Consider the following 26,978-nt stretch of genomic DNA (forward strand, 5'->3'; position numbering starts at 1 on the left):
AAGCACAGGTTTTTTAATTTTGAGAATTATTTTTACTTAAATTGTTTGATCAATTATTGATAATTCTAGTCAATAATTATGAAATAAATTTTTTTGGGCACATATGCAAAAGGATTCTCAATTCAAGGGGAGTGATGAGCGAGGTAGCTGTGAGGTCCAATCATTACTTTCTCCGTCAGGCGTCTCTCCAATGAAAGATATCCAAGGTATATTGGCGGTGCGAAAAACATGGCGGAAAATTTAAAAGGTAGGACGATAACTTCATACACTTACGATTTAATCAAAAAATTCTGCTAACATAATTTATATTTGAAAATATTGTAACATTTAAGCTAGCGAACAACAAATCAAGAATAATTATAAAACCAGCTATCTATGTTGCTAGCATTAACTACTCCATGAGTCCTAGCTATACAATGGTACTAGCGTCAGGTTTCGGTGCTAGCTAAAATAGAGCTTCGCATTACTTGTTGAACGCTACGGGGATGATTCAAGAGTGTTGCCAGACAGTTAGATAGTTTTTTAGGCAGCAACACAAAGTGACCTTGGCTTAACTCTAAGTGACTTACTTGACGCAATTGAGAATAGTTAAGCAACTAAGAAGAGCCCGCGGTTTCAGACAGCTGATCCAGAGAAGCCATGATCATTTTTCAAGCTAATGCTAGTCAGACAATCTCGCGCGCCAAAATACACAAGGGCGATTTGGATATAAATATATTACACTTGTCATATTATTTTTTTGACAACGTTTTCAAGGCATTTGATAAAGTTCTTAGTAACTGAGGCTTAAAGATAAATAGGTTATTACTATTTGTTGGGAGCACGTTGGTTAGTTGGCTAGCTGGTAGTATGTTCTGCTAACCAGGCGGAAGACATTTAGCAGGCTACTCTTGCATATGCTCATATGGCTAAACAATAGCTAACCAACTGCTCTAAATAAAGGCAACGTTAAAGTGATACTATGGTATTTGGGTCAAATATGTCAATTACATCTGGATCAAGATATTACTAACGTGTTGACAACATTTATTGTTTAACAGTTTGTAGTGTCCCTTGCAAGCTTTTATGGGAGGACTTGCAAACTGTCTGCCGTCGAAAGAGGCTCAACTGTAAACAGTTGAAGGTGAACAAGCACAATTTTTATGACTTTGAAGTCGAATACCTTTGTGACTACAAGAAGAAAAAGGTGAGTAAGGATATAATATTGATTTACTTTAAATCATCACTTGCAAAATAACGTTCAGAAAGGACCAGTAAACAAAAGGTTTCTGCACACCATCAGTAGGACAATAACTGTCAAACAATAGTCTTGGATTTGCCTGATATGACATTATTGTTTTATGTACTTAGTGTTATGTAATTTAGCGACTGATGACTTTATCCTGAGATGAGTAGAAAAAACTGCCAAACTTAAGTTTTCTCTCCCTAATGCACGGCTGTGTCATGTTTCAGGATCAGGAGTTGTACCTTGTGAAATGGAAGGGCTACCCTGAGTCGGCCAACACCTGGGAACCCAAGAAGAACCTCAAGTGCACAAAGCTGTTAAAGCAGTTCAATCAGGATCTGGAACGTGAACAGAGGCGCTTAAAGAGGAAGCGTAACTTTAAAAGCCTGGATAAAGACATTGTGTCAGTCCTGGTGCAGAAGGCCAAACTACGTAAAAGGCTCCTGCTCTGGGAAGCTGACTTGAACAAGACACGCACACATCCTGGCCGTATCCTTGTCCTCAATGAGGTGGACCTAGAGGGCCCGCCCAAGGACTTCTCCTACATCAACAACTACAAGGTGGGAGACGGCATCATACTAAATGAGGTGGCAATAGGTTGTGAGTGTAAGGACTGCTTTAAAGAACCGGTAAAAGGCTGTTGTCCTGGGGCGTCCCTCCATCGCCTGGCATATAACATCCGGGGCCAAGTACGTGTGCGTGCGGGGGAACCTATCTATGAGTGTAACTCTCGCTGCTGCTGCGGCCCTGACTGTCCCAATCGAGTAGTTCAGAACGGGATCCAGTTTGACCTGTGTATCTTTAAAACTGAGAATGGCCGGGGCTGGGGAGTGCGGACGTTGCAGCACATCAAGAAGAACACTTTTGTAATGGAGTATGTTGGAGAGGTAAGAATGTGTGTTTTTAAGTCAGTAATGCTTGAGAACATTTGCAATGCAATTTTGATGGTTTGACATCTATTGTCAACGTAAGTTGGTCTGCTTGATACTAAAAATGATGAACTTGATGGTATTTATTTGTAAATGATGTTCATGATGAAGACATGAAAGGGGAACTGCATAGTGAACATTTGTTCCACCTTGGATTCTCCATGAAAGACTGAGGTTAAACTGCTGATAGTTAGCTTTAATATGAGTATAATATAATATTTTTGAACCTTTCATAGTAGTTTTTCTGCCAGCAGGTTATGACAAGTGTGTTAAAAGTGTTTTTGTCCAATGCCAGATCATCACATCAGATGAGGCTGAGAGGAGGGGTCACCTGTACGACCGACAGGGATCCACCTACCTTTTTGACCTGGACTATGTGGAAGATGTTTACACTGTAGATGCGGCTTCCCATGGCAACATCTCCCACTTTGTCAACCATAGTGTAAGTGTCATATAAATGCATCTCACTTGGATAATAAAGCAATGGGAAACTACATTTATTGGGTGACATGTACCTTTGAGTTGTTATAAAGAAAATAAATGGTCCCCTTTGAGTTATGTTACAGCTCTAACTTCTTTATACTTTTTATTCATGTTATGTTTATTTTCTTCTGTATTGCAGTGCAACCCCAATCTACAGGTCTACAATGTATTTGTTGACAACTTGGATGAGAGGCTCCCACGGATAGCTTTGTTTTCAACCCGGTCCATCAGGGCTGGAGAGGAGCTTACTTTTGACTACAAAATGCAAAGTAAGTGTGATTTGTATTGCTTGTTACCTGTGTCCAATGGTTTTCCATTGCGTTGCAATTTCACAGATTTTAATATAAAAGACAGTGTCAACTGGTTAAGAAAGTCAGATAACCAAACAGAATGTCTAGTATGTGTGTGTGTATATATCAGCATCGTGTTTAATTGCCAAGTAAGTGGTCATAAACAAAGAATTTCCTTTGGTGGGCAGGTGCAAACAGTGAACATTTAAACATAATGAACCAAATAAAATCCGGTAAAATATGCATCCAATAATCATCTATAACTAGTGCAGTGCCCATTGGTGGCAATTAAACATGCACCATGTTGAGCTGCACTAAACGATGGAGCATAAATCTTGCGAGTGTAAGTACTGCCTTAGATGATTATTGGATGCATTGATTTGCCAAATGCTGGCCATGGTAATATCAAGTCCTTTGTGTAAATGCAGTCTATATATAAATGGAATAACATTTAAATGATTAATAAAAATGTGGTTACCATGATGGTTCCAAAATATGCAATTTACTTGACTCTTGAGGTCTTGGAAACTTTTTAAACGTTCACTGTTCTGAATTTGTTTTGTCCTTGCAGTCGATCCAGTTGATGCAGAGGGCACCAAAATGGACTCAAATTTCAGTGTTGCAGGACTCCCAAGTTCACCAAAAAAACGAATTCGGGTAGAGTGCAGGTGTGGGTCTGATTCCTGTCGAAAATACCTGTTCTGATATGGAAGCATTCCACTTTGGAACAACTGTCAACAAGATCTGTATTTGTATTAGCTCAGCTTTTATATTTGTTTGGCTTTTTTAAAACATGACCCACATGGCTTTTGTTGAAATTGCAACTGATTTTTCTGTACCATAGAAATGACATGTCTGCCACTTTTGTGAAATGATAGTTGTAAAGGATTTACAGCCTTCATCACCACCAACAACTGTAAAGTTAACAATGTATGTAAATTCTTGTGTGTTTAGTGTCCTGGTGCTCTTATGGTTTTGAAATCTGCCCATTTTTGTGGTGTTGCATTGCATTGATTTGTGAACTACAATTCAATAGAGTGACTGGGAATGTCATGGGACACTTCATACCATTGTGGTAAAACACATGGTTTGTTATAGTACATGTCAGTTGTGTTGTTTCAATATATGAAGTCATATTCATGTCCTGAATCTGGGAGGCCAAATTTAAATGTAATTCTTATTTTAAACTAATTGTTATGGTCATGTTAATGTACAATGTGTTTGTGTTTATAGTGCCATGGTGTAAATTGTAAATAAATTTTAATTAGATAGTTTAACCCTCACAACTTTTTCACAAGTATTCAAACAATTAACTTTCTTTGTCTTTTAAATCATCTTGCAATGTAATGTATAGACACCAGGCCATCTGAGGATAACTTAAACACACCACTAGATGGTGCAAGTAATCTGAGGCAATCAATATTGCCTACAAAGTGCCTGTTTAGGGGTATATTTTTATATATTTCTGATTAAGTTTTCTCAGCTTTTGGACTACTAAATGTACAAAAAAGAACAGACACAAATGTAATAGTACTTTTTTTTAAAGATGCAATGATTGGCTTGCACTTGTTAGTTTCTACAAAAATGTTTCTTTGAAAACCTTGTATGAATGTCAATTTGCAATAACTGTTTTCAAACCCAAGCTGTACAATATTGTCTGACCATGTGCGAGAAGGTGTTTTCATTTAGCATACACATTTCTCTTTCTCTACTCAGGAAGTCATAAAACATGTATTTTTAAGTTTAACATGTTTCTGTTAGTTAATATTAACTTTCAATGTTCCTCATAAGAAGCTAATATAAGGAAATGGAGTAATGCCATAACACACAGCCTCCTCCTCTTCCCTTGTCCCAGTCTTCAAGTCTTCAAACAGTCAGCTATGCTAATGTTTTGTATTTGTAACAAATGGGATGGATTTGGTATGTCTCCCTTTCCTCCACACCCACAGCCTCTTGTCCCAGTGCTCGGGGTAGTAGAAGACCTGTGGTGTGCAGGGTTGGAGGTCTGCTAAGAGCAGGCCTTTTATTGGGGCTATTATTGGGTTGTATGGATTTATGAAGGATGAAGGCTCCAAAGACCTAGCATAGACACATGAGGTTTAGGAAATAGAGCAATGTGTGGGTCAGCCATCCATGTTTGCACAATGCATAACTCCGTAAATGCTGTGACCTACTAACAGTGTAAATATTAAATAGCACCACTTGTATTGTTACAATGTGCTGGATCTCAACACAAATGCAGAGGTGAATTGCACAGCAATTTGTGAAATATAATGTAATGCAAAAAATATGAACAGATACAAATTAATCTTCATACCCATTTGCACATACCAATTTGGCTTTACTCGTTGAAATCTTAATAGTTTGAAAGGAAGTTTATTTTTATTACAAAAACCAACAACAAAATCATAAATGGCCAGAGACATGCTTAACAGCTCAACCATTTTTTTATAATACAGAAAAAGGAAACCACACCATCTGACTTTCTTTCATGATATTTAGAGGTCTGAGGACATTACTTCGGCATCCTTCAAACCTTCGTCATTAGTATTTGATATTTAACTGCAGGTTGTAGTTTGACATGTCACGATCTGGAGTCCTGCTTAAAGGGTAAAATAAAAATCAATTTCAGCATGGGAGTTCTTGGTTTCTGTCTCTTTTCAAAGATGCAACCAATGTTTTCATTCTTTTCACATAGTGGTGTTGTGATGAGTACAGGAATTAATTTGTCAGATCAGATTTAGGTTTCATAATAGCATGTAGAGAGACAATAACCTGGCAGTGGAAAAGACAATGCGATGATAGAATGTAAATTATATGTCAGGATTGTAAGGGATATTATGAACTCAAATTCAATATCTGGTCTCTGTTATTCAATATATATTGCCTCTGTTTTCCACATTCTAATTGTATTCATAATTTGTACTGTGTTCTATATTTTTTACAACTGTATATCAATGAGTACAGTTCAGTATTCCTTGTTGTGTGAATAGAACTAGATACCTCGATTCTTAATCTCAAAATGACTTCAACCTTCAAACATTTAAGCAAGAACAACAGCCCAGGAGGAATTACAGGCTTTCTAGTCCAATTTAGCTGAACTGAATAGGCTCTGAAGTTCATTAAGACACCCATTGTGTTATGAATTTGAATGAACCTCATTGGTTTTAGCACATTTAATTCTCTGTGTCAAGAACAAGCTGAGGATAACAGACTGAAGCGGTAACAGGAGTGACTTTTTTCAAATGCAACGTGTTTCTGGCCATTTCTTTTCCCCATATGTCCTGTGTTGCATCCCTCTAGCCATCCTCTACACCACATTCATACTTACATATAGAAACACTCACACACACATGCGAGGTAAAAATATGATGATCAGGAAACCCCCATCCCACCTCAAATTAAAGTTAATCCGTCATCCATATTATACACATTAAATAGTACAGAGGTCACAGTTAATTTACAAAAGATAGTCTGCCTGTAGCAGCAAAAAAGTACTGTCAGGCATTTCTGCTTATCAAAAAAACACTTCCAAACACCAACCCCAAAATCCCCACTTTTTTCAAGCTTTGTTTTTCACAGATCAACACACAACACCCCAATCATCCTCCCTCCCTTCCCTCGGATAAGAGAAAAAAACAACAGAAAAGTATCCAAGGTAATCCAGGAAGGGCTTTCCTTTTTTCCATTAGTTGTCAGTTACTGATTAAAGTTTTTCTCTGTCCTTCTCTCAAAATTGTACACTCCTGTGTTACAATTTAGCAAACAGTTTTTCTTAATCCTCTTCCTTACAGTTTATGACTTTTAAGGTTGTGTGGGAAGAGATGTGTCCTCCAAATGGCAATTGTTACACAGTGTTGTGTTCTCCCCATTGATCTGAATAATTCCTTTGATATTTATTACTTCAACACATAGAGGCATACAGCAGTCAACTCAAGTTATAACAAAACATTTTTGCGGAGTAAGGCCATAATGCTGATAATAAAAATGAAAATTAAATTCTTTGATGTGTGTTGTTATTGTTAAGCTTTTTGGGTATTGTTTTTCCGCTCCCAACACACAGGATGTAAGGTTTCCAGACTTCTCTTTGACATTCACTTAGATATTACAATCTCTGTGTCCTGGCTTATACTTGTTGCGCATTCCAAATCAATTTAAGGATGTTAAGAAAATAACTATTTAGTGTAATAATACATTTATCATGGTGTGGACAAGAATTGTAAAAAGAGAGCCAAAGTCTATTGTCCTACTGCCTGAATTTAGTCACCAACAATCCATTAATTTTTCTCTCAAGGAGAAAAAACACCAACATTAAGAGCTTATGTTCTGTTTTACAAATTAACCTGTTTCAGCACAGTCATCCAAAAGTCCAACTTTTTACAGGATTTCTAAAAAGCTAATAAGAAACTAACTGTTGGACTACAGAGAATGAAACTACAACATCAGTCGCATGCATTAATTAATATTAATTGGTTCAGCTTCAAGTTTATGAATATGTTGTGAGCTCATGAATCATACAAACTCAACACACATACACCTTGTTCTCTACACTGTTTGCATGCTGATGATAGGCCTATAGACTGTCCTATACACTAATGTGTATAGTGCGGCCTAACATTGCCTGTGGAATGTGGATGTCAGAAACTGATTCGCTATTGTAGTTCCTTTCTTTGAACAGTTAGGAGCTTATCAGCTAGTAGCAATTTTGATACATTTGTGTTAAAGTTGATTTAAACAAAATCAATGTTGGATTATTGGATGAATCAGATAGTTTTACAATACAAAATTACGTCAGACTTAAGCTCTCTGTGGTCATGGTTCAACCACTTAGACCATGATAAATTATGATGGTTTATGATTGAAGTATCATATCTAAAGGTCTGAACATTCTGGTCTGAACATTCTGGTCAAAACTAAATGAACTTGTCTCCTACTTAATTCATTTCAAGGGAACATTCTGTACTTAAATGCCACATTAAGAAGGGATGGGCTTTTTGGGGAGAAAGGTAGCAATATGATTGCTGACTTTCGTCTGATACCCTTTCAAATGTTCATTCCTCTAGTCATATATTTTGTTTAGAGGGATGAGCGCAAGTAGTCTTTTAGTTTTACCCATGATCATTTTACTACCCAACCAAACTATCAACATTAACGAGAGAAACATGGCCGAAATGTTGATGTCATCAACTAGTTTTTCCGTATCGTCAAAATCAAGAAAGATTGACTGATTACTTGGATATTGTCTGTCTCCAATTTGTCACAGATTGTTTAGTCCATCCCTAGCATGAAGTAATAAACTATTATCAGGCATAGCATTCCATTGAAACCACACAGTTTCCCCAGATGAATTAAGTGATTCCCACATTTCTGCAACTACCAACAATACCACCCTTTTATTCAAATTAGCATTAACCTGCTCAGTCAGTTTTTGATCAGAAACAATGTAGTATTGTATTGACCACACACATTTTGTCATGTTTTCAGCTTTTGCCTTGTTGCATATTTATACTGAATGTTAACATGCATTTAGCAACTATAACTGCATTATTATCTGATGGCTTCCCTGCTGTTCAGCTCATTGCAGTCAAGTTACACAAACTTGATATTGTCTGTGAGTTGAAAAACAAATCTCAGATCATCTAGTCTCATTGCCTCAAATTATGTGTACACCAAATTAGACTCCAATAGCACACATTCATGAATTAAATTCATGCCAGAATTGTTTTACTTGCAAGGGGGTAACCTTGATATGTTTTGACTTCTTACTGAAATGTCACTAAATATTAAGTATATTCAGTAAAAGTATTTGTTTAAGGGCAGTTTTGCAAAGCATCAAAACTTGTATGAATAATTTAAAGATATTTGAAGTTGGATAAATAAATAAATAAATACAATAATTAATTAAGAATTAAAAAAAGAAATACAGCCACTCAAGGCAACAAGTGCCAGTATATTTTCTACAAAAGTAATGATTTCCCACAATTGTATTGTGTTACTGATGCCTTTGATTCAAGCAGATAGAGGATATGCAGTACACTCCTCTTAGTCATTCACAAGAAAACCTAGAAGACCATCTGACATTTTGTGTTAAGGAATTAACAGAGTATGAAATGTAATAACACTCGTTTACATTCACTTTAGATCTCAATGGTAGGTCCAGACGTACACTATTGTTTGAATAGCTAATTGCCATTCTCTTGTCATTGGTAGTTTTGTGAAAATGTTTCACATTTAGATTTGAGTTATTTTATACTAGTGTTCGAGTGATAGAAATCAGGATGTTAAATATCCTTTTGTTTGCTTCCTTTTCACCTCAGAAACATACATTAAACCAATAGAGTAAAATGTGTCTGAAATCATTTCCAAAACATAATTTGACAATTGTAAAACTGTATAGTTTTAGGTGAAAGTAACCTGCTAATGATCAGGTATTTATACAACTATAAATAAATGGCTTTCTGGCACTAACTGGTGCCAAATACATCACTGGTTGTTTAAAAAAAATCTTAAATGAACCAAAGGCGTATTACTTTTGTTCCAGGTAATATTTGGGTACATATGCTTTGTTGAAGCAAACTTCACGTTTGTCTTGCTTTCTACACTGCATTGTTTACTTGCCCCTGTGGTGATCAATAGTCCTCTTATCAGGTTTGGGTATAAATGAGATCCATTCATGACACATATGCTATCCTTCACTGAGACAAAGTATTTAAGTATTATAATTAAGGTGAAATTAGATTGACATTCATCTCAGTGGTTCTGACCCACTCCTTGAAAGCATCTAGCATTGAATCAAAGGCCACAACAACTCAAAAGTATCCTCTTGCCACTTAATAATTCCCAAAACCTCATGTAACCCACTCACAACCCTCCCAGGTACAGACCAGTGTCTCTTCTCACATGACACAGTAAGGCTCTCGGGGCAGATGAGGTTTAGTCCTGCAGCAAGCAGGCAGGTGAGCCAGGAGCCCCTTCTTCAGGTCTTTGTTGAGGAAAAAGCAGACAATGGGGTTGACCCCAGCCTGGGCAAAGCTCATCCACACTGTGGTGGAGAGGTACCGGTGCGGTATCGTGCAGGCCTTGACAAACACACGCCAATAGCAGGCTACTATATAGGGAGACCAAAGCACCAGGAAAAGCAGAGTTATCACATAGAACATCCTGCCGAGTTGCTTCTCTGCCTTGAACTCCTCCATGCCCAGTAAGCGCCGGTTCTGGTTGTGTAAGTTCTGCCGGATGCCCAGCAGAGTAGGCGGCATGGGGCCCCGGCCGAAACCTGCGATCCAGTTGGCTGCTGCCTGGCCGGTGGCGCCAGGCCCGTGGAAGGTCCAGTTTTGGCTTATGGCTGGCACCATCTGGACAGGCTTCATCTTGCGGTGCTTGTACTCAAAGAGCAGCAGCTTCATGTAGACCACATGCGTGGCCAGGATGAGCACAGCCAGCATCAGCATGAAGCCCAGTGTGTCGTTGGCCTTAAAGTAACGATGCTCAAAGATGCATTGGTCCTCCTCGCGGATGAACTTGTAGGTGCCCACATCGAAGACAGGTGGGAAGGCCATGGCCACTGACAGCGTCCAAACCATGCACACTACCGCCACGCAGGTCCAGAAGGTCATGCGCTTCGAGTAGAATCGGTGGTGGGCAATGGCCATGTAGCGTGTCACACTTATACAGAAAAGCATAAAGGCGGCATGGAAGCAAAAGAGGACGGCCATGAAGGCCACCACCTTGCAGCTAAGCACGCTGTAGGTCCAGGCCGAGCCATTCTTGATGGACACCAAAACAAAGGGGAAGCAGACTGCTGAGCGGATGGTATCAGCCAGGCACAGGTCAAGAAGGAAGTAATAGGGTGCTTTGTGCAAAGCCCGGTCCCTTAAAACCAGCAGGGAGACCACAAGGTTCCCTACCAGGCTGATGCAAATGATCAGCCCCAGTAGCACCAGTTTTATGTAGGTTGAAATGGCTGAGGATTGGCCCCCGGCCACCATCCCACCTGTAGTCGCCACCACTGCCGCCAGGGAGCCACTGGGACCATCACTACTCTCGTTTCCGTTGGCCATCCTGTTTGCTCCCCGAATTGTTTCACGTCCTCGTATCTCCTGAAATCCACTCCACCTCCTTCCCCTCCTCCTCCTCCTCCTCCTCCAGCTGCCCTTTCCTTTGTCCTCGTGGTTGCCTTTCTTCTGGAACTCACATGGAACCAGAGCGATTCAGTCCACCTTGCCCCATGTTGTACTATGCCCCTCGTTTCTTGCGGCGCCAAGCTTCTCTCACTCTTTTTTTTATTACAGGCTCTGTAAAAAGCAAGGAGACTAAACATTAGACATTTGGATGAGCCTACAAAACTGGCATACTGCATGTGGGGAAATTACATTTGAAGTCATTCAATGTTAAGTCGACCCCAGGAACACTAACTGGTGGAATGTATGTGAAACACAGAATGTTCATTTAGTTACAGTACATGTGGAATACCATAGCATACATCATATTCATCAAACCAGGACATAAAATTGATACATGTAAAACAAATGAATTGATTAGAATGTGTGACCAAAAAAAAACATGATTAATTTGGACTGACCCCAATAGTTGAAGTAACATGTCTGGAAATGTCACACTCAGAATCAATCAATTTATCCTCCAACGAGAGAAACAGTGGTTCACATAGGCATCTGTTGTAGCATGCTGGGGAAACATCTTTTCCTTCCCCCTCAGCACCAATCAGATCAGCTGTTTTCTCCACACGCTACATGGCATGCCAGCAACTAGTCTGTCACCGTAATTACCTTGCTTGTTGCTAGGTAACACCTTACATCCTTCTTCTCTCTGTGTGTTGGGAGTGGGGGTTATTTGTGTGTGCACGTCTGTGTGTGTAGGATGTGAGACAGTGGTGGAGAGAGATTATGGATGGGGGAGTAATAGGGGAGGGAAAAATAATTTATGATATAAAGTTAAGTTCAGAAGGCTTTTTCCATCAGATGCTTGGTGCACTCAGAGCAGTAGTGACGAGGCATTTACAAAGGCAGGGTCATATTTGTCATAGATCTGTGATTGGTACCGATGTGTAGGATGGGGTGAGATGGGATGGGTGTGGGAAAGCATTCCATCTGCATTGACTTGCCTGCTACACCAATTTGTATTCATGGAAGATTCTAGAATATTAGCGAGTAATGCACAGGTGATGATCATTGAGTACACAGGTCCAACAGGCGAGAGAGCAGCTCAGGCTCATTGTTTCAGCGCAAGCATACTAATGTATTTTTGTCAGAGTAATTACAACAGCTTGTTGCTAAGCTACAGCAACACCCCTCCCTGTGCTATTTCTTTTTGTGCTGTGTGTATGTGTGTGTTCTTTTAAGACCGTAAATGCACAATCAGATGACCATACTCCAAATGATCAACAACAAGAGCACCATGACTGACTAACACCATGTTTTGGCTATATGACCAAATAAGGTTACAGTCTTTAAACTGTTTTGTGTATAAATTAGGACTAACAGAAGTGTGCAATTACAAAAAAATCTGTTCCATTTTTGGGGTTAGATCAGTTTCCTGTGTTTATTCTGATGGTAAAAGCCCATTTTACAGGCTGTGTTAGGGACAGTGCTGTTCTGTCATTCAGGAGGAGCATGTCCCAATCCCACTGATCTATCATCAGTATTCTAACATATTTAATGTTAAGGGTATGATTGGGAATAGTATTCTGATTCTAGATCTGTACTCAAAGACATCCAACATCGGAAGGATAGTCTTGCTTGACAGATGTCACTGAACAAATGCTCAGTGGGAGGTCATAAGAAAGAAAAACTACTGCTCAGCAGCATCATGAAGTTTGCTGCTGTGATGCGGAATCAAGGGTGCTGTAAAAACAACATCACAACTGCCCAACATTTGAGAATTATTAGTTTTGATTGCAAATTCAAAACTATATTTAACTAGCTACTCCTGATGAGCATTATTAAGTGGGTTATTTTTCCTAACTCTTATACTTGCAAATAATCTAAACTTTACAAAAAAGTACAAGTTAATATACATTAAGAACTGTAGTGGAGATCAATATCAGAGAAATTGACCAACTTTTCAGTAAAATAAGTGATAATAATAGTAGCCTACATTGCATCTGATTTGGCACACAACATGAACACTTCATCGATTCACACCATGATGAAATGGACAAAGGTCTCCAATCGTTAGGCTATGGGCCTTATGTAGGCCGTAACGGTATCCTCCACCGACAACTCCACGGGAATACCGAGAGGCTATGGATCATGAAGGGAGGGGCCTGAAGAAATGGGAGTTGGTTGGTGGTAGAGGGTTGTGCCATTGTCAAGAACTGGATAGCAACAGCAATTGAGTAGGCAACCGCTGCCGTGGTCTCGGTGGGAGGAGGCGACGCGGAATTCACCAACCAACGGAGCCTGAATCATTCTGACACTTCTCTACTCGAATACAATTATGAACAACGGCAGCTTGCTATAATTTTAAAACATCCGTAGCTGATCCAAACTATCATTAGACTAGCTGAATTGTGTGCATGTTTAATATCATTAAACGCATTGATGGTTCATTTACGAAATTATCTCGCCAATTTGAAGCATTCAACCTGCTGTGACCAAGCCTGTCAGCATTCACTATCAGATGCTGAGGTTGATCATCATTAATCACTGTGAGGGCTAATGCCGAGATCCCAACACCCAGAAGCCAATGAAGCAAATAAGCAATAGGCCTAGGCTATTGATGTTTCTATGTAGTTCCCAATGCATAGTGAATGGAAAGGGTAATGCGGTTCTTGTCGGGCCTAAATCACATAAAGGCAACTAAAATCTGCAGTGATGTGTGTGTGTCTGCTAATAACGTGTAGATAATACGGGCCTGTATGTAGGCTACAGTTTGTCTATAGCATGCGTCATGAGCCTGCTATTCATAACAACGTGCCGTCGGTTATGTTGGAGCCACAAATATGAGTTTCAGGTGTGTTGAGAATTAGTAGGCTAAGCTTGAAAATGTTGTGGCTGTACAAGGCCTATGGCAGTGTTACACGTATAGTCTACAGAAACAATAAGAAAATAGCGAATTAAGGCCAAATGAGATCTTACCTTATTTATTATGTTTGTCCTCGAGACAAAGGCTTTTGCTTTTATTCTAGGCCGTTGAGATTGTTGCAGCCCACATCAAAAATACGATGATTCAAAGATCATGTCGAATTAATAGGGTAAATAATGTAGAGAGAGGTCATCAAAACGTGTGTCAATTAAAAATATTAATTAATTTAGGCGTGATTCGCAAATTCAGTTCAGTCGCAATTTCTACTGGAAACATAGCCTAAATAACAAATTAATTAATAGCCTACTTCATGGGGATTGTCACCTCTTTAAAATCGTAGGCTATATCGTAATATGTAGTCAAATGCTATAGCCTATAGTCAAATGCTTTTGCAAGTCTCTTCCCGTCAATTAAGCCTGTTGCAGACCATTTATATAAACGCAGGTTTTAAAGAACAAAAAGGATCGTTTCCTCTTTTTTCGTGTGCATGTCATGTCTTCGGGTTTTCCATAAGCTGGCGATGTTCAGCAATAAATTCTCATCACAGTGACAGACGAGAACAAATTGTAATTTCCACTTCAGACAAATGTTGTTTCACAGTTGCCTCCTTATTTTTTCGGTGAATGTCATCAACAGAATGCTAGCGCTGATAAACATAATCCTGGAAATAACGATGGACATTAAACCATAAAACAGCTCAAGAAGCCTTTGTAGAGAACAATCCAAGCTTGGTCTGTGAAGATCCTCGATCAAAAATAGAGAACAAATGTTTCAACCTTTATATACATCATAAACGGCTTCGTTTTCAAATAAATTATAATAAATCCTCTTGTATCTCCAGCAGTAGGCTATGTGCGGAGTCCGTTCAGTCATCCTATGTGAAAATATGTAGTGTAGGCGCCCTATATTTAAAAATGCACCCGCCTAGTTTGATCGTTCATAAAATGGAAAAAGGTTCCTTTCTTATATCGACAATTCCAGCATTTCTTCACGGACATGTCAAGGCTTGTAGAATCCAGCCTCAGTCATTGTATGTGGTCACGTAGAAAACTAGAAATATCCCAAATGAAATGGCTGTTAGAAATCGTGAATTGGAAACAGCGGCATTCGATATGCGCCGCGCATCGGCTGTTCCTCGGATCCTTTCGGAATTGTCTGTTCGGAAAATTTGGGGAACGGTCTAACAGTGCCGCACTCTGGAATCAGACATGAACTGAAATCAAGACATGGATCAGAGCTAAGAGCAATATTTGACCAATTTTAAATAATTTAGCTTTCTGCATTTCAGCTTGTTAAAACATATTAACTGTAATTAATGGTGGTATTAATTAAACCTATGTAAGCTAATACAAGAGTCCATGAATGAACCATTCCCATAACACATGTCTAATAATTTCATTCAATGTAGTATAAAAAGTATGATCAAATAGTCCTTGCAGTTAAAATTGCAGTTATACTACAGGTTTGTTCTACAGTGCTGATAATGTTGCAGTCTGTCCAATGATGGGCTCAGTAGTCAATGTTTTGGTCACCTTGTTGCTGCAGGTAACCATGATATTTGATGCCAGTTGACATTGTAAGGAGTGCAGTAAGTCACCTCCCTTGGTTGTTTTTGATGCCCGATCATTTAATCCTTCTCTAAATCCCTGGTAAAAGGTGTTTTGTCTCAGTATGACACAGCACAGTGCAGTTTGCCTTCGTGCCTGCTTTAACAGCTGTCCTAACCACTGGGAGCCAGTGGAACAGATGGCCTCACCTCACAAAAGGAAAATATAAAGAAATTGAGCAGGATGGATAAGCAAAAAGCCTCTTTTCCAGGGCTGTTGGTGGGGATATGTGTGAAATAATAATTGAGACATTGGTCTTACAAAACATGCCTTAGAAAGTATTAAACTCCATGAAGGCAAAGGAACCCATTCCATTAGAATATTCTCTTAGTCTTCTGTTTATGCTGCCCTCTGTTGGTAAATGAACACATATCTGAACCCTACACCCCTTTAAGTCCTTCAGGGTTCTACAGACCTTCAATTACGTTTTAGAAAGTAATTCATCGCAGACCAATTCATCGCAAAGTATTAAATTATGTTTACTTCTTTGCTTGAATGTGAAATAACTACAGCACTGTCATTATTGCAATAATAGGCCTATACATAACATGTCCAAACGTCTGTGGACACCTGCTTAGTATAGAGACCTACTTCTCAAATATTTCTTTCAAAAATCATGGATATTAATTTCGTTTTGATCCCCACTTTGCTTTTAAAACTCCCTCCTCTCTTCTCGGATGACTTTCCAATAAATGTTGGAACATACAAAGGGGATTTGTTTCCATTCAGCCACAAGAGCTAGATAGGTCAGACAGTGATGTTGGGCGATTAGGCTTGAGCGGAGCTAGTTCAGGCATGGCACTTGGGCAGCGTGCATCATCCGCTCATTAACTACACCTGTGTTAGCCTGCTCAAGCCCATTGGGCCACGTCTGATAAGGCGGCATTAAAAGTCTGCGCAGATACACACACACTCACCCCCCGTTGCTGTATGATCTGTGCTGCTGCCGCCCTCCACCATCCCCTTCTCCCCCTTGCTGTCTGTATGTTCTGTCATCAGGAGAATCTCTATTGCTCCCTGCCTCATATTTCATGTATGTATGTATTGCATCGAGGAGGCAGGGAGTGCTTCCCTAGATCATCCACTCCAAATAGGTCAAACCTATTTCCATGTCATGGTTAACAATAAATGGTCAAATCTAATATGTGAGTGTCTTGACTGAACTGGCTTTTAGATGGAATTCAGAATTCATCCAAAGGTGTTCGATGGAGTGTTAAGGTCAGACCTCTGTAGGCCAGTCAAGTTGTTCCATACGTAAGATGACCATTTTTGAATGGACCTCTCTTTAGGGGACATGGTCAGGACAAAGTTGAAGCACAGAATTGTCTAGAGTGTAATTTTACGCTTTAGCATCACAAAGTGGAACAAACAGCCCCAGCCCATCATTCCTTTGCCACCAAACCGTACTTTTGGCATTATGCGGACATGGAGTGCTGCTGGCATCTGTCAAACCCAAATTAGTTTAGGGATGGTGAAGCATGATCTTAACTCCACATAATGTATTTCAACTGCTCTACAGAGTAGGCTTGTCCATTTTAACTATTTATGTTGTTCCAAAAGTATCACATTATTAGTATATTTATTTAGAGAATATGGCAATGTTTTTTAATTTACCTATTCTAATAAAATACTTACTCATAATACTCGTGAAATAAAAAATGGCATGATCATCACTTTAAAGATGTAAGGACCAGAAATTTGAATAACTGTTGAATACTGTTGCTGTCTTAACTTGTGACATTTAAAAAAACATTCCCTAAGTGATGAAACCCTTGTATCTATTGAAATTAACCATATGAAAACAAAGGCATGAGAGTCCTTGTCCCTAAGCCCTGTAAACAATCAGTATGTATATAGGTAATATTCACAAAGGTTCTTATGAAGAAACAGAGATCCAACCTGACTTCCGCTCAACATGCTGTGGTCTCTATCTATCTGTGTTCTCTGTGTACTGTAGAAAGACGACCTTTAAAATAACCTGTTGGAAAAAAAACTGTTTACACCTGTAAGAATCATGTGGGCTTCCCCGCTGCGCAATGGATGATCTTTGGTGATGTTAATGCTTCCTCTTTCAAATACTTTGTAACACTACTATTTGATCACTCCACTAGATGTGAAAGATATTATATGATAAATGATGAAGATGCAGCATTACAAAAGTAATAACCATATATACGACATCAGTAAGATTATCAGTTGTTTTATGATTAACTGAATATACTTAAATTTCTTGAGACAATTATAATAAATGTAACCTGAACCTGTATTCCATGAACAATATCATGTAACTGATTGTACATTCAGGGTAGGGGCCCTTGGATAGATGCAAGGGAATAGATACATGTGGCAAAACAGGTAGCATGTTGATTTAATCAGCAATATTTTAAAAGTAATCCTACAAAGTAATTGTGTAGTCACTGTACAGTGCATCGATCAAGGAACCATTGTGGGCATGTATGCAACCTGTACGAAACTTAATTTGAAGTAGTGTTATACCTTATACAAGATAAAGTTTCCCTCACTCAACTCTCAATTCACCTTAGTCAATAGCAGTTCCTCACGCATCTATTTGGAAAATGGGTTGAATCAGCAACAGAAAATGCTTTTTTTGCATTTCTCTATCAATCACGTTCATGTTTTCCATCAGATAACATTGAACATTCTCATGAGAATACAAGTGTGAAACTAACTCACTCACTTGCATTATCTACTCTGGTCCAAATACAAGACGTACCAAGTTGTAGATTAATTATCTAAACAGTGAGTACTGAGTACTAATGAATACTGGGAGATTGTTGAAGAATAGAAGTTGGGTTTACTTTCTTTAAATACAATGGAGAGGTGTTTTTTTCTGTGTAATATACACAAAAGATTCGAGAAAAGAGAAGAGGTATATTGACAAAAGGAACAATTGACCACAATTGAAGTTTGTTGAACAGTAGGACAATATTAGCAGATCAGGGCAGGAGACATGTACTGATTAGATGGAAGCCCTAACATCAATGGACCAAGCTCAGCTTGTACTTGATGACTACTTTCGGAACCAATATTTTTAATTTATTTACACAAATTTCACACCGGTGGGTTGTTATTATTAAGTACACAGTATTGTAAGAGATATACTGTAAAACAAATACATGTATTGTCTTTGATGAATGATGAAACTCTGAAATTCAATCAAACCTGAGATATTTATCTACATATCTATATATACTTTATACTTGTATACTGTGTGTACATATATACACACATACACACACACACACACACACACACAGAAGTGTTCTGTGCTAAAACATTGCAACTTAACTTGATCTGAGCCTATATCTGTTTTTATGTTGTTGTTTGGCTATGATATTGCATTGGATAGAGTTAAACCCATACTTAATGTAATCTTAAGATGCAATGACTTGATTGCCATGCCCTCCAAAGATCTTATACATGGTAGTTTATACCACATGTTCAACTATCAAACATTAGACTATGTGATGTATTTTGTCTAAATAATACTAAAACATAGCTCCAACTATGGTTTGGTTAAAATATAATGTAAAGTAAGGGAAAGTTTGGCCTAAATACCAAATAAACTGTAGATTTCTGTTTTCTTTTCATCACGTATGTCACAGTTATGGAAAGTTGAATATTACTGTAGTAATACACTTTTTGTCATAGGGAGGTTGGTTCATCTTTTCCAACTTCCACCTATAAATACAGCGTACACATTGTGCATTAAACGTATATCTTACAGCTTGGGCTTCTTGAGGTGAGTGTTAAAAAATTATAATACTGCATGTTTTCTAACCAAAGAGATTTTACTATTCACTTCTCTGGAATGATGTATCATGTTAGTTACGAAAATGTTAAAGATGTGATTTGACCTGAGGTACCACACATTTCAAATGGGTCTTGTTCCTAATAAACACAATAAAGTAAGCTATAAAACGCAAATTTATCCAAAACAAGCATCAAACCCGGTAGATATTTCATTTAATAGTGAAATTAAGAACAAAATAATATTGACAGGAAATTGTTTAAGTATATAAAAGAATAACAGTGATCTATCATTCTACCACCAAACTTCAACATTTTGTGTCCTGTAGACTGGGGATGCAATAAGACTAGATACAAACATATAAATATAATATAATAAATGAATTTGCTGTTATTGTTAGCAGATACAAAACCCTCAACGACATCAGAAAAGGCAAAACAGACATTCATAAATGTCCCTAATGGAATAAGCACACTCCCTCACCTATGAACATTTTTTTCCCTCTTCATTTTGTAGTGCCTCATCCACGTAGCAACAGGAAGAGACAAGTGAACTGGAGATACAAAAGTTACACGGTGAGACCAATACTTGTCATTGCATTTACTGTATTGTTTTTCCAGCACAACCCTAACTTCAGGGTTTAATGAGTTTGTACAGTATTATAAAAAACTGTCAATCCAGTGGACAGGTGTTTACTAAACGATGCTCTGTGAAAGGAGAGCGGCAAGGACAGCTTTTTATATAGAAGTGGGGAATACTGGAGGTAAGTCATGAGACTGGAGAGAATTTTCTGAAGGTGGAAGTTGCATCTATATCATCTCATTTTGTGTAACTTGTGTTGGTATGAATGGACAGCTAAAACGGTCCAGAATGTACTCTGATAGAAGGATGGGAAGGTTCACAAAGGGAGAATGCAATGTTTGGCTAATTCATGGTGGTGAACTCTTTCTTCAAAGAATAGAAAATGTAATACTTTATTACCATTAGCACTTCTTTCTGTTCATTGTTTCTGTTGATAGAGATGAATAGGTGTCATACTTCATACTACTTTACACAATTTCATCCAACTTAAATATTGACACAGTGAAAATTGGGGAAGAAGTTGGATTTTATATAGCAATATACTTAACACATTCAAGAAAAAGTACCATATTACAATATATGTATACATTCAATTCAAAGTAAAATCCTTATAGAACTTCTGTGATAGTCATATTGGCGGTGCGGTTGCTATATTGAATTGTGAAGCATAGAATTTGTGGCAAGATAGAAATATGTTTTTGTTATTTATCAGTGACCATTTCTCTTATCAAAACGTGTAACCACAAGAAAGCTGTACAGCAAAAATATGTGTTTTCGATACATAAAAAAGCTATGAATCATCTCATGGGAAGAATGCTGTCTTCAGTCTTTCTATGGCTGAACTTTCGATCTGTAATACGCACATTTTCAGGATGGAAATGATTGAGCTTTTCTTTTGAAGATTCCTTTGCAGTCAGCACATTACAGAGAAGGTGATCATTTACACTGACATAAACAATAATCAGCTGTACATATTACTGATATTACAAACAAAGACATTACTTTGCCTGTACTTCTTAATATACAGGAACATTATTTTGTTCCAACCAATAGGATGAGCCAGCATGGTTTGCTGTACAATATTTAAGTTTGTACAATAGTAAATATAGGCACAATTCTACTAAAGGCTGATAGGGATCAGTTAGTCACAGCTTATAAATGGAGACTGTGAGTCATTCAGACACAATTATAGTGTCTAAGATGGCCTCAGTCCAACATTCTCACACTCATTTTTTCTTGGGTGATTGTGGCTACAAAGTAATTATGTTACAGTAAGTCTATGTTACAATCTGTCTTTACTGTATTTTTGAAATCTAATTGCTTCAGAGTAAACAGCAATACACAACAGTGATGTATAAATGTCCAATGGACACTACAGCAACGTTAGATTTCACAAGTTTGGTTTTAGACATATTGCAACTTGTAGTGTACTGTAGCTTATATTAAAAAAAGTAAAGTATATATCAAGATCTCCTGTGGTACTACTCCAGGTAGTATACATGATACCTTTACACAAAAGGTTCAACGAATGGCCTCTAATCTGAACCCTAAACCTAACTAACCATCTGTTATTGTGTATTGTTGCATAATAGTGTTAATAGTTTGAACTAAATTGTTCCTTAATAATAATGGGATACCAGCTTTATCTGGTCCAACCCTCTAACATAAGCTTCATTTTAGAGACAAAAGGAAATTAGTAATAATGAAACAACTACTATTTGTAGTAATGGCGATTATGTGTATGCTATGGTTACGCAGGCATGATAGACGTATCATCCAACAGTTCACCAAATATTTCACTATAATATACTTATTTGTCACTAATGTGAGTAATAACAACCCACGCTGAAAAGGGTATTGATATGAGGCATGATAAACTTTCCATATTGTCGTTGAATCGACATACTTGACTATTCTGTATGGCGCAAAATAAGATCCTACTCAAACCATACTTTCGGAGAAGGGTAACAGGTTTTACATTTGTAATGCTTGTACTAGTGTATGTACAACAATTAAGCCACTTATTATAAACAACTCTTCGCGGCTTTCCATCCCTCCAAGGTAAAAAGTGTTTTTTATGTGACTGGTCCATTTACCTTTTTTTTGATTATCTTTGATTGAATCTCTGTTTAAAAGACACATTTGTTTTTGTTCAGACAGTGTAGATGAAAGAGATAACCCACAAAGTTGAAGTACTTTCTTTTTCCGCTGAATTCCTGTTTCCGCGGGCGTGCAACATCTGCACCTATGCACACAGTGGTCGTCTTCAAGGACGTGTTTGTTTACTGTGAAAATGCACACTTCCTTCTTGCCTCCTTTATTTAAAATGGACCTACTGAAGGCAGGGCAAGGATTCCACTTTATTGTGCAGCAGCTGAGCAGTTTTGAGCATTAACGTTTCAACTTGTATAACGCAGTTGTTTTTGGATATGATGAAATTATCAAAATACATTCTTACTGTTGGATCAGGGCAAAGGGGAACAACAATAGTTAGTCCAGTTTGCTTTAAAAGGAAAATAATTGGGGCATCTAGCTTTCCCTTTTTCTTCCCTCTAGTTCTAGTTTTTTTGATATACCTGAGATGCTATCAGCTCGATGTGTTCTCTGGTGTCTGCACAGTGAAAGGTTGCACCTGTGCACAACCACAGAGCCTTTCAAACAAGACTGTGTTTGAACTCGACTTCATTTTTTGCTTTCCGATGAGAAAACAAAGGTTCTCGCAACCTGCTGCTTTCTAACACATCCAACATGTATTTACATATGGTTTCCTTTGTTTCAAATGGTGCTGAGTATGTATAGTTTTTGTGGATCAATAAATAGATTCTTTAACTATTCTGGGTAAAAGTTTGAAGCGCCAACAGCTCATCTTTTGTGGCTGTGTTTAGACAATACTTGCACCAGGCTGAACCATAACCATTTCCTTTCTGCTTCAGGAATGCCACAGACCGAGAGTGAGAGGTTAAAGTGTGGGCGTGTAGAAAGTGAGCGACAGCAGCAGGCAGAACTGCATGAACATGGAGATGTACCAGGCAAACCACAGCCTCCCCCCAGGGATTTTCTGTCGCCCCAACCCTCGACTTATACCTCTGGAGTTCAGGTGTGGACACAGGTTACATCCCTTCGTCCATGATACAAACAGACCACTTTTCATCAGCACGACCGTTGCAAACACTTACAGTTGATGATTATATTCAGGCTGAATAGAGTTGAAAGCTACAAATAGCTTTAGCTCTACTTTAGTTTTCTATGCAAACTATTAAACTCCCTGGGCCCAGTTGCTTTCAATATTAGAAAATCAAATGTTTCATCATCAAATTGGTGTGATCATGTTTGATTGCAGAGTTGAGCAAAACTTTTTTACCTCATATTCACACTTGAGTACCTTTTGGATTTTACCAGAAAAAAAAACCTTGTGCACCTCCCCAGTCTCAATCTTTCCTAATCCATTCATTATTAAAGCTTTATCTTTTAGCATTTATAGTATGACAGTTGTTAAAGGGCATTGTGTGAGGCTATATTGTTTATTACCCTTAGTGTACCGGAGATGACCAGAGGAGGCAGGTTTCTAAACTGTTGCCTGGTAGGTCTCAGTCCGGCCAGCACAGACCCTCTGTATTGCGCCAGGCTGTCAGAACGACTCACAGGCGGCATCATGGTACACCCGGCTTTTTATTGTGTGCACGTCGCTGAAAAATATCGCTGCACAAATCTTTTTGATCTCACCTTTAGGTTTGCAAATCATTTTGTAACCACTGCTTCCTCTCTAGTGGAGCCTGGTTCAGCTCAAGCTATCACCCAGTGCAAGGCGGAGGTGGAAACAGGCATGAGCCATCAACAGTTTTCTCTCCTGCAATCTGGCCCCTCTCCCAGGCATATTGATCCCACCCCTTCTCCTAGGAGAGACGGTCTACTAGAAGCTTCCATCTTCAGCAAGCATCAGAATAGGTTAGCATTTCCTGAATTATATTTCCATTGCTTTAGAAATAAATAGACAGGTTGAATTCTAGCTGTGCGTGTCTTCATGTGAGTGTGTGTGTGTGTGTCCCTGCAGCCCAAGTCTCCCAAACCCAGGGAGTGTCGGCACTCTGTTTCTGAACGGCCTCTGCCGCTGGCCAGGTTGTGATTCAGTATTTGAGGAATTTACCAGCTTTCTGAAGTAAGTCTCATTATGTTCCTAGAGGTTTAAAGAGTCATTATAAATTTAAGATGTCATAGTTTTGTATTTATGTGGTATATTTATGACCATTATTTTGCTATCTTCTATCACATCGCCAGACACCTTCACGCTGACCATAGCTATGGAGACAAAAGCATTGCACAGTGGAGGATACAACAAGATATGGTGCAGTATATGGAAAGCCAGGTGTGGTACATAAACAGTAAATTAACATCTTTCAGTCAATTGAACTTGAAAGTTAACAGGTCTTTTTCTTTAGCTGACTCTGGAAAAACAGAAACTCTTCGAAATGCAACTTCATCTGCACCTATCTCAAAACAAGTCAGCTGATTTGGTAAGTCTGATTATATACAGTATTTTATTTATAATGTAAGCTATATATTTCGATAATACATTTGTGTGTTCAACACTAGTGAGGAAAAATGTTATACTGCTTTCTGTTTTTTTTTACATGGTTGAACAAACAGTACCAGTCAAAAGTTTGGACACATTTAGAACATTTTCAAACTTTTGACTGGTACTGTATATATTTGGAACCATGTTTTGTATAGTTACTAGTTCAATGCATAAGATCAAGAAACATTGATCTAATGAATTTCAAAATGTTTGTGATCATGATGATCTCATGTTTTCTGTGTTATTGAATGTTCCTTCTCAGAGGGCAGGATTAGACTGGCCCTACAGCCTGGCACTCATCACGTCCCAGGCTCGGGCAGCAGATGGAGACCAAGTGCCACGCTGTGCCACTAAAGAGCCAGAGGAGCTTGCACAGCACGACTTCTGGCCTGCTGGCACTGCCCATCTACTGCCAGGTAACACCTGCCCCTGTCCGTGACAGGCATCTCTCCAACACCGGATAATATGATCATAGCACAGCACCAACCAGCCCTGAACACTGATTCACTCAAACTGCTGACATCTTCACTTAGTCTAAACAAACACTATTAAAACTTATTCGAAGGGATGTTTGTTTCGTGTGTTTGTCCATAGATGTGGTCCCAGGGATCCAGTGTTACAAATACAACAACATCAGGCCTCCATACACCTATGCCTGCCTGATACGATGGGTGAGTTGATGGATTTCCGTAAAGAGCTGCTTTGCTAATTTGTGATATTATGTGAAGGGAGCGAGATCAATGGGGTGGGCGGATGTTGTATGATATTACTACAGATGCACCATGAATTGAGTGGAAAATGTGAGTGTGTGTATGACTCAAGTCCATGGTTATCTTATCTCTACATCTGCAGTCTATACTGGAGTCTCCAGACAAGCAGCGTACTCTGAATGAGATCTATAACTGGTTCACCACTATGTTCTTTTACTTCCGACACAACACTGCCACCTGGAAGGTTTGGGATCACTCCAAATAATATTAATAGACAGGAATTTATTCTGAGCACAGGAAAATATCCCCATTCTGATTTGTACACTGATAACTTGACTGGTAACAAAAAAAAGCTGTTTTATCTTTTTTGCCTCCATAGAATGCTGTGCGCCATAATCTTAGCCTGCACAAGTGTTTTGTGCGAGTGGAGGGAGGCAAAGGGGCTGTCTGGACTGTGGATGAAACAGAATATCAAATGCGGAAGGGACAGAAGTATTACAGGTATGCTCATATGTTGAAGGATATTTTCGGAACGCACAAACCTCTTTCATGTTTATTTTATACGCACTAATGAGAGCTCTGTAACTCTTTGTTCTAGCCTATTAAGTAATGTAATGGTTATGAATTTTCAGGGATCATCCTGTGAAATGGTTGACACCCTACTCTTTCTTTCGTCCGGAAGAACCATGAGCTGGGGAAATAACGCATGTACAGTTCAAATGCTTTCAGACTTTGCTCAGCAGAGGGCGCCAGAATGTAGTATTGTCCAGTACTATTTTCCATAAAGTGTGAGATTTTAATATTTAAATAGACTTTCACTGGTAGAGTGACTGCGTTTGCAGTGAATGGAAAGAACAGAATATTAAGCAATATTTTTTGTGTATTATTTTGGAATAATAAAGTGGTGCAAATTGACAGCTTTTTTTGATGTATTCTTCTCAGGTAATATGTATACATGCAACAATAAAATTCAAATTTTTGATAATGTGTTGGATGATTAATCAATTCAAGTAATCAAATACAATCACCCACTTAGTTGAAAAAATGAATTTAAAACAGCCAACCTTCCCTCCACAATCCCCTCATCTGAACATGAGCAGCTTGCAGTTCTCTGGCTTCCCAGTGAGTTGCAGTCAGAAGGTTAAATATAAATAAAACCCATTTGCCTAGCTCCCCTGTGGTTCCATGTTTTGTCTGTCACCACGGGTAAAAAGCCCACCTCCCGCATGATTCCTCCATGTATTTCTAAATGCTCCTGGGGCCTTTGTTGCTCCTCAGCGCCTTCAGACTCTTTTGTTTGGTTCCTGACGTTTTCATTGCCATTGAACTTGAGACTCCTTTTCCCACCAACTCAGACAGAATTGCATGAGCAGTATTGTGATGACTACAGTGTATAATATATATTTTTCAGTCTACATGCCATTTAATGTTGCAGTAACATCCTGTAAACCAATGTATTCAGTGAAATTAGGATTGTTGCCTTTACTGTATGTCATTTTTGAAAAACTGGCTGTTCACTCAAATATTTTCTGTTTCATGGCAAACGTTTTAAATGTATTCCTTGCCTCATGCCTCTAATCAACCACACACTCCTGCTGTCTGAAGCTTAAATTCAAATTCTTAAATACTGTATTATAAGACGGAGTGTGTTTTTCTTAGATCAAGGTTAGTCAACCTTAGTATTTATATTACCCATGGATACATTTGTATCAAATACATCAAAGAAGCTTGTTCTCTAGGTCAGGTGTTGTTGATCTGGGTCTG

The 26,978-nt window shown here is 38.5% G+C and overlaps 3 protein-coding genes across 3 annotated transcripts; 2 read left to right on the forward strand and 1 right to left on the reverse strand.

The window, feature by feature from the left end:
* Positions 1 to 92: 92 nt before the first annotated feature.
* suv39h1a (SUV39H1 histone lysine methyltransferase a) lies at positions 93 to 4,674 on the forward strand. Its single transcript, XM_084679793.1, has 6 exons — positions 93 to 247; positions 1,041 to 1,186; positions 1,453 to 2,112; positions 2,450 to 2,596; positions 2,777 to 2,906; positions 3,499 to 4,674. The coding sequence occupies exons 1-6, from the start codon at positions 229 to 231 to the stop codon at positions 3,630 to 3,632; spliced, it is 1,236 nt and encodes a 411-aa protein (XP_084535919.1). The 5' UTR covers positions 93 to 228; the 3' UTR covers positions 3,633 to 4,674.
* Positions 1,718 to 26,164, forward strand: foxp3b (forkhead box P3b). Its single transcript, XM_084679792.1, has 13 exons — positions 1,718 to 1,785; positions 19,866 to 19,924; positions 22,865 to 23,028; positions 23,466 to 23,586; positions 23,699 to 23,876; positions 23,983 to 24,087; positions 24,207 to 24,294; positions 24,368 to 24,442; positions 24,767 to 24,920; positions 25,099 to 25,175; positions 25,357 to 25,458; positions 25,594 to 25,715; positions 25,847 to 26,164. Exons 3-13 carry the CDS (start codon positions 22,867 to 22,869, stop codon positions 25,902 to 25,904), a joined length of 1,242 nt encoding a protein of 413 aa, XP_084535918.1. The 5' UTR covers positions 1,718 to 1,785; positions 19,866 to 19,924; positions 22,865 to 22,866; the 3' UTR covers positions 25,905 to 26,164.
* gpr173 (G protein-coupled receptor 173) lies at positions 9,824 to 10,987 on the reverse strand. The gene has a single exon (XM_084680445.1). The coding sequence runs from the start codon at positions 10,985 to 10,987 to the stop codon at positions 9,824 to 9,826; it is 1,164 nt and encodes a 387-aa protein (XP_084536571.1).
* Positions 26,165 to 26,978: the final 814 nt, after the last annotated feature.

The sequence above is a fragment of the Hypomesus nipponensis genome, chromosome 18 (genome assembly GCF_054491055.1).
Source record: "Hypomesus nipponensis isolate SF chromosome 18, ASM5449105v1, whole genome shotgun sequence".
In the NCBI taxonomy this organism is placed as follows: Eukaryota; Metazoa; Chordata; class Actinopteri; order Osmeriformes; family Osmeridae; genus Hypomesus; species Hypomesus nipponensis.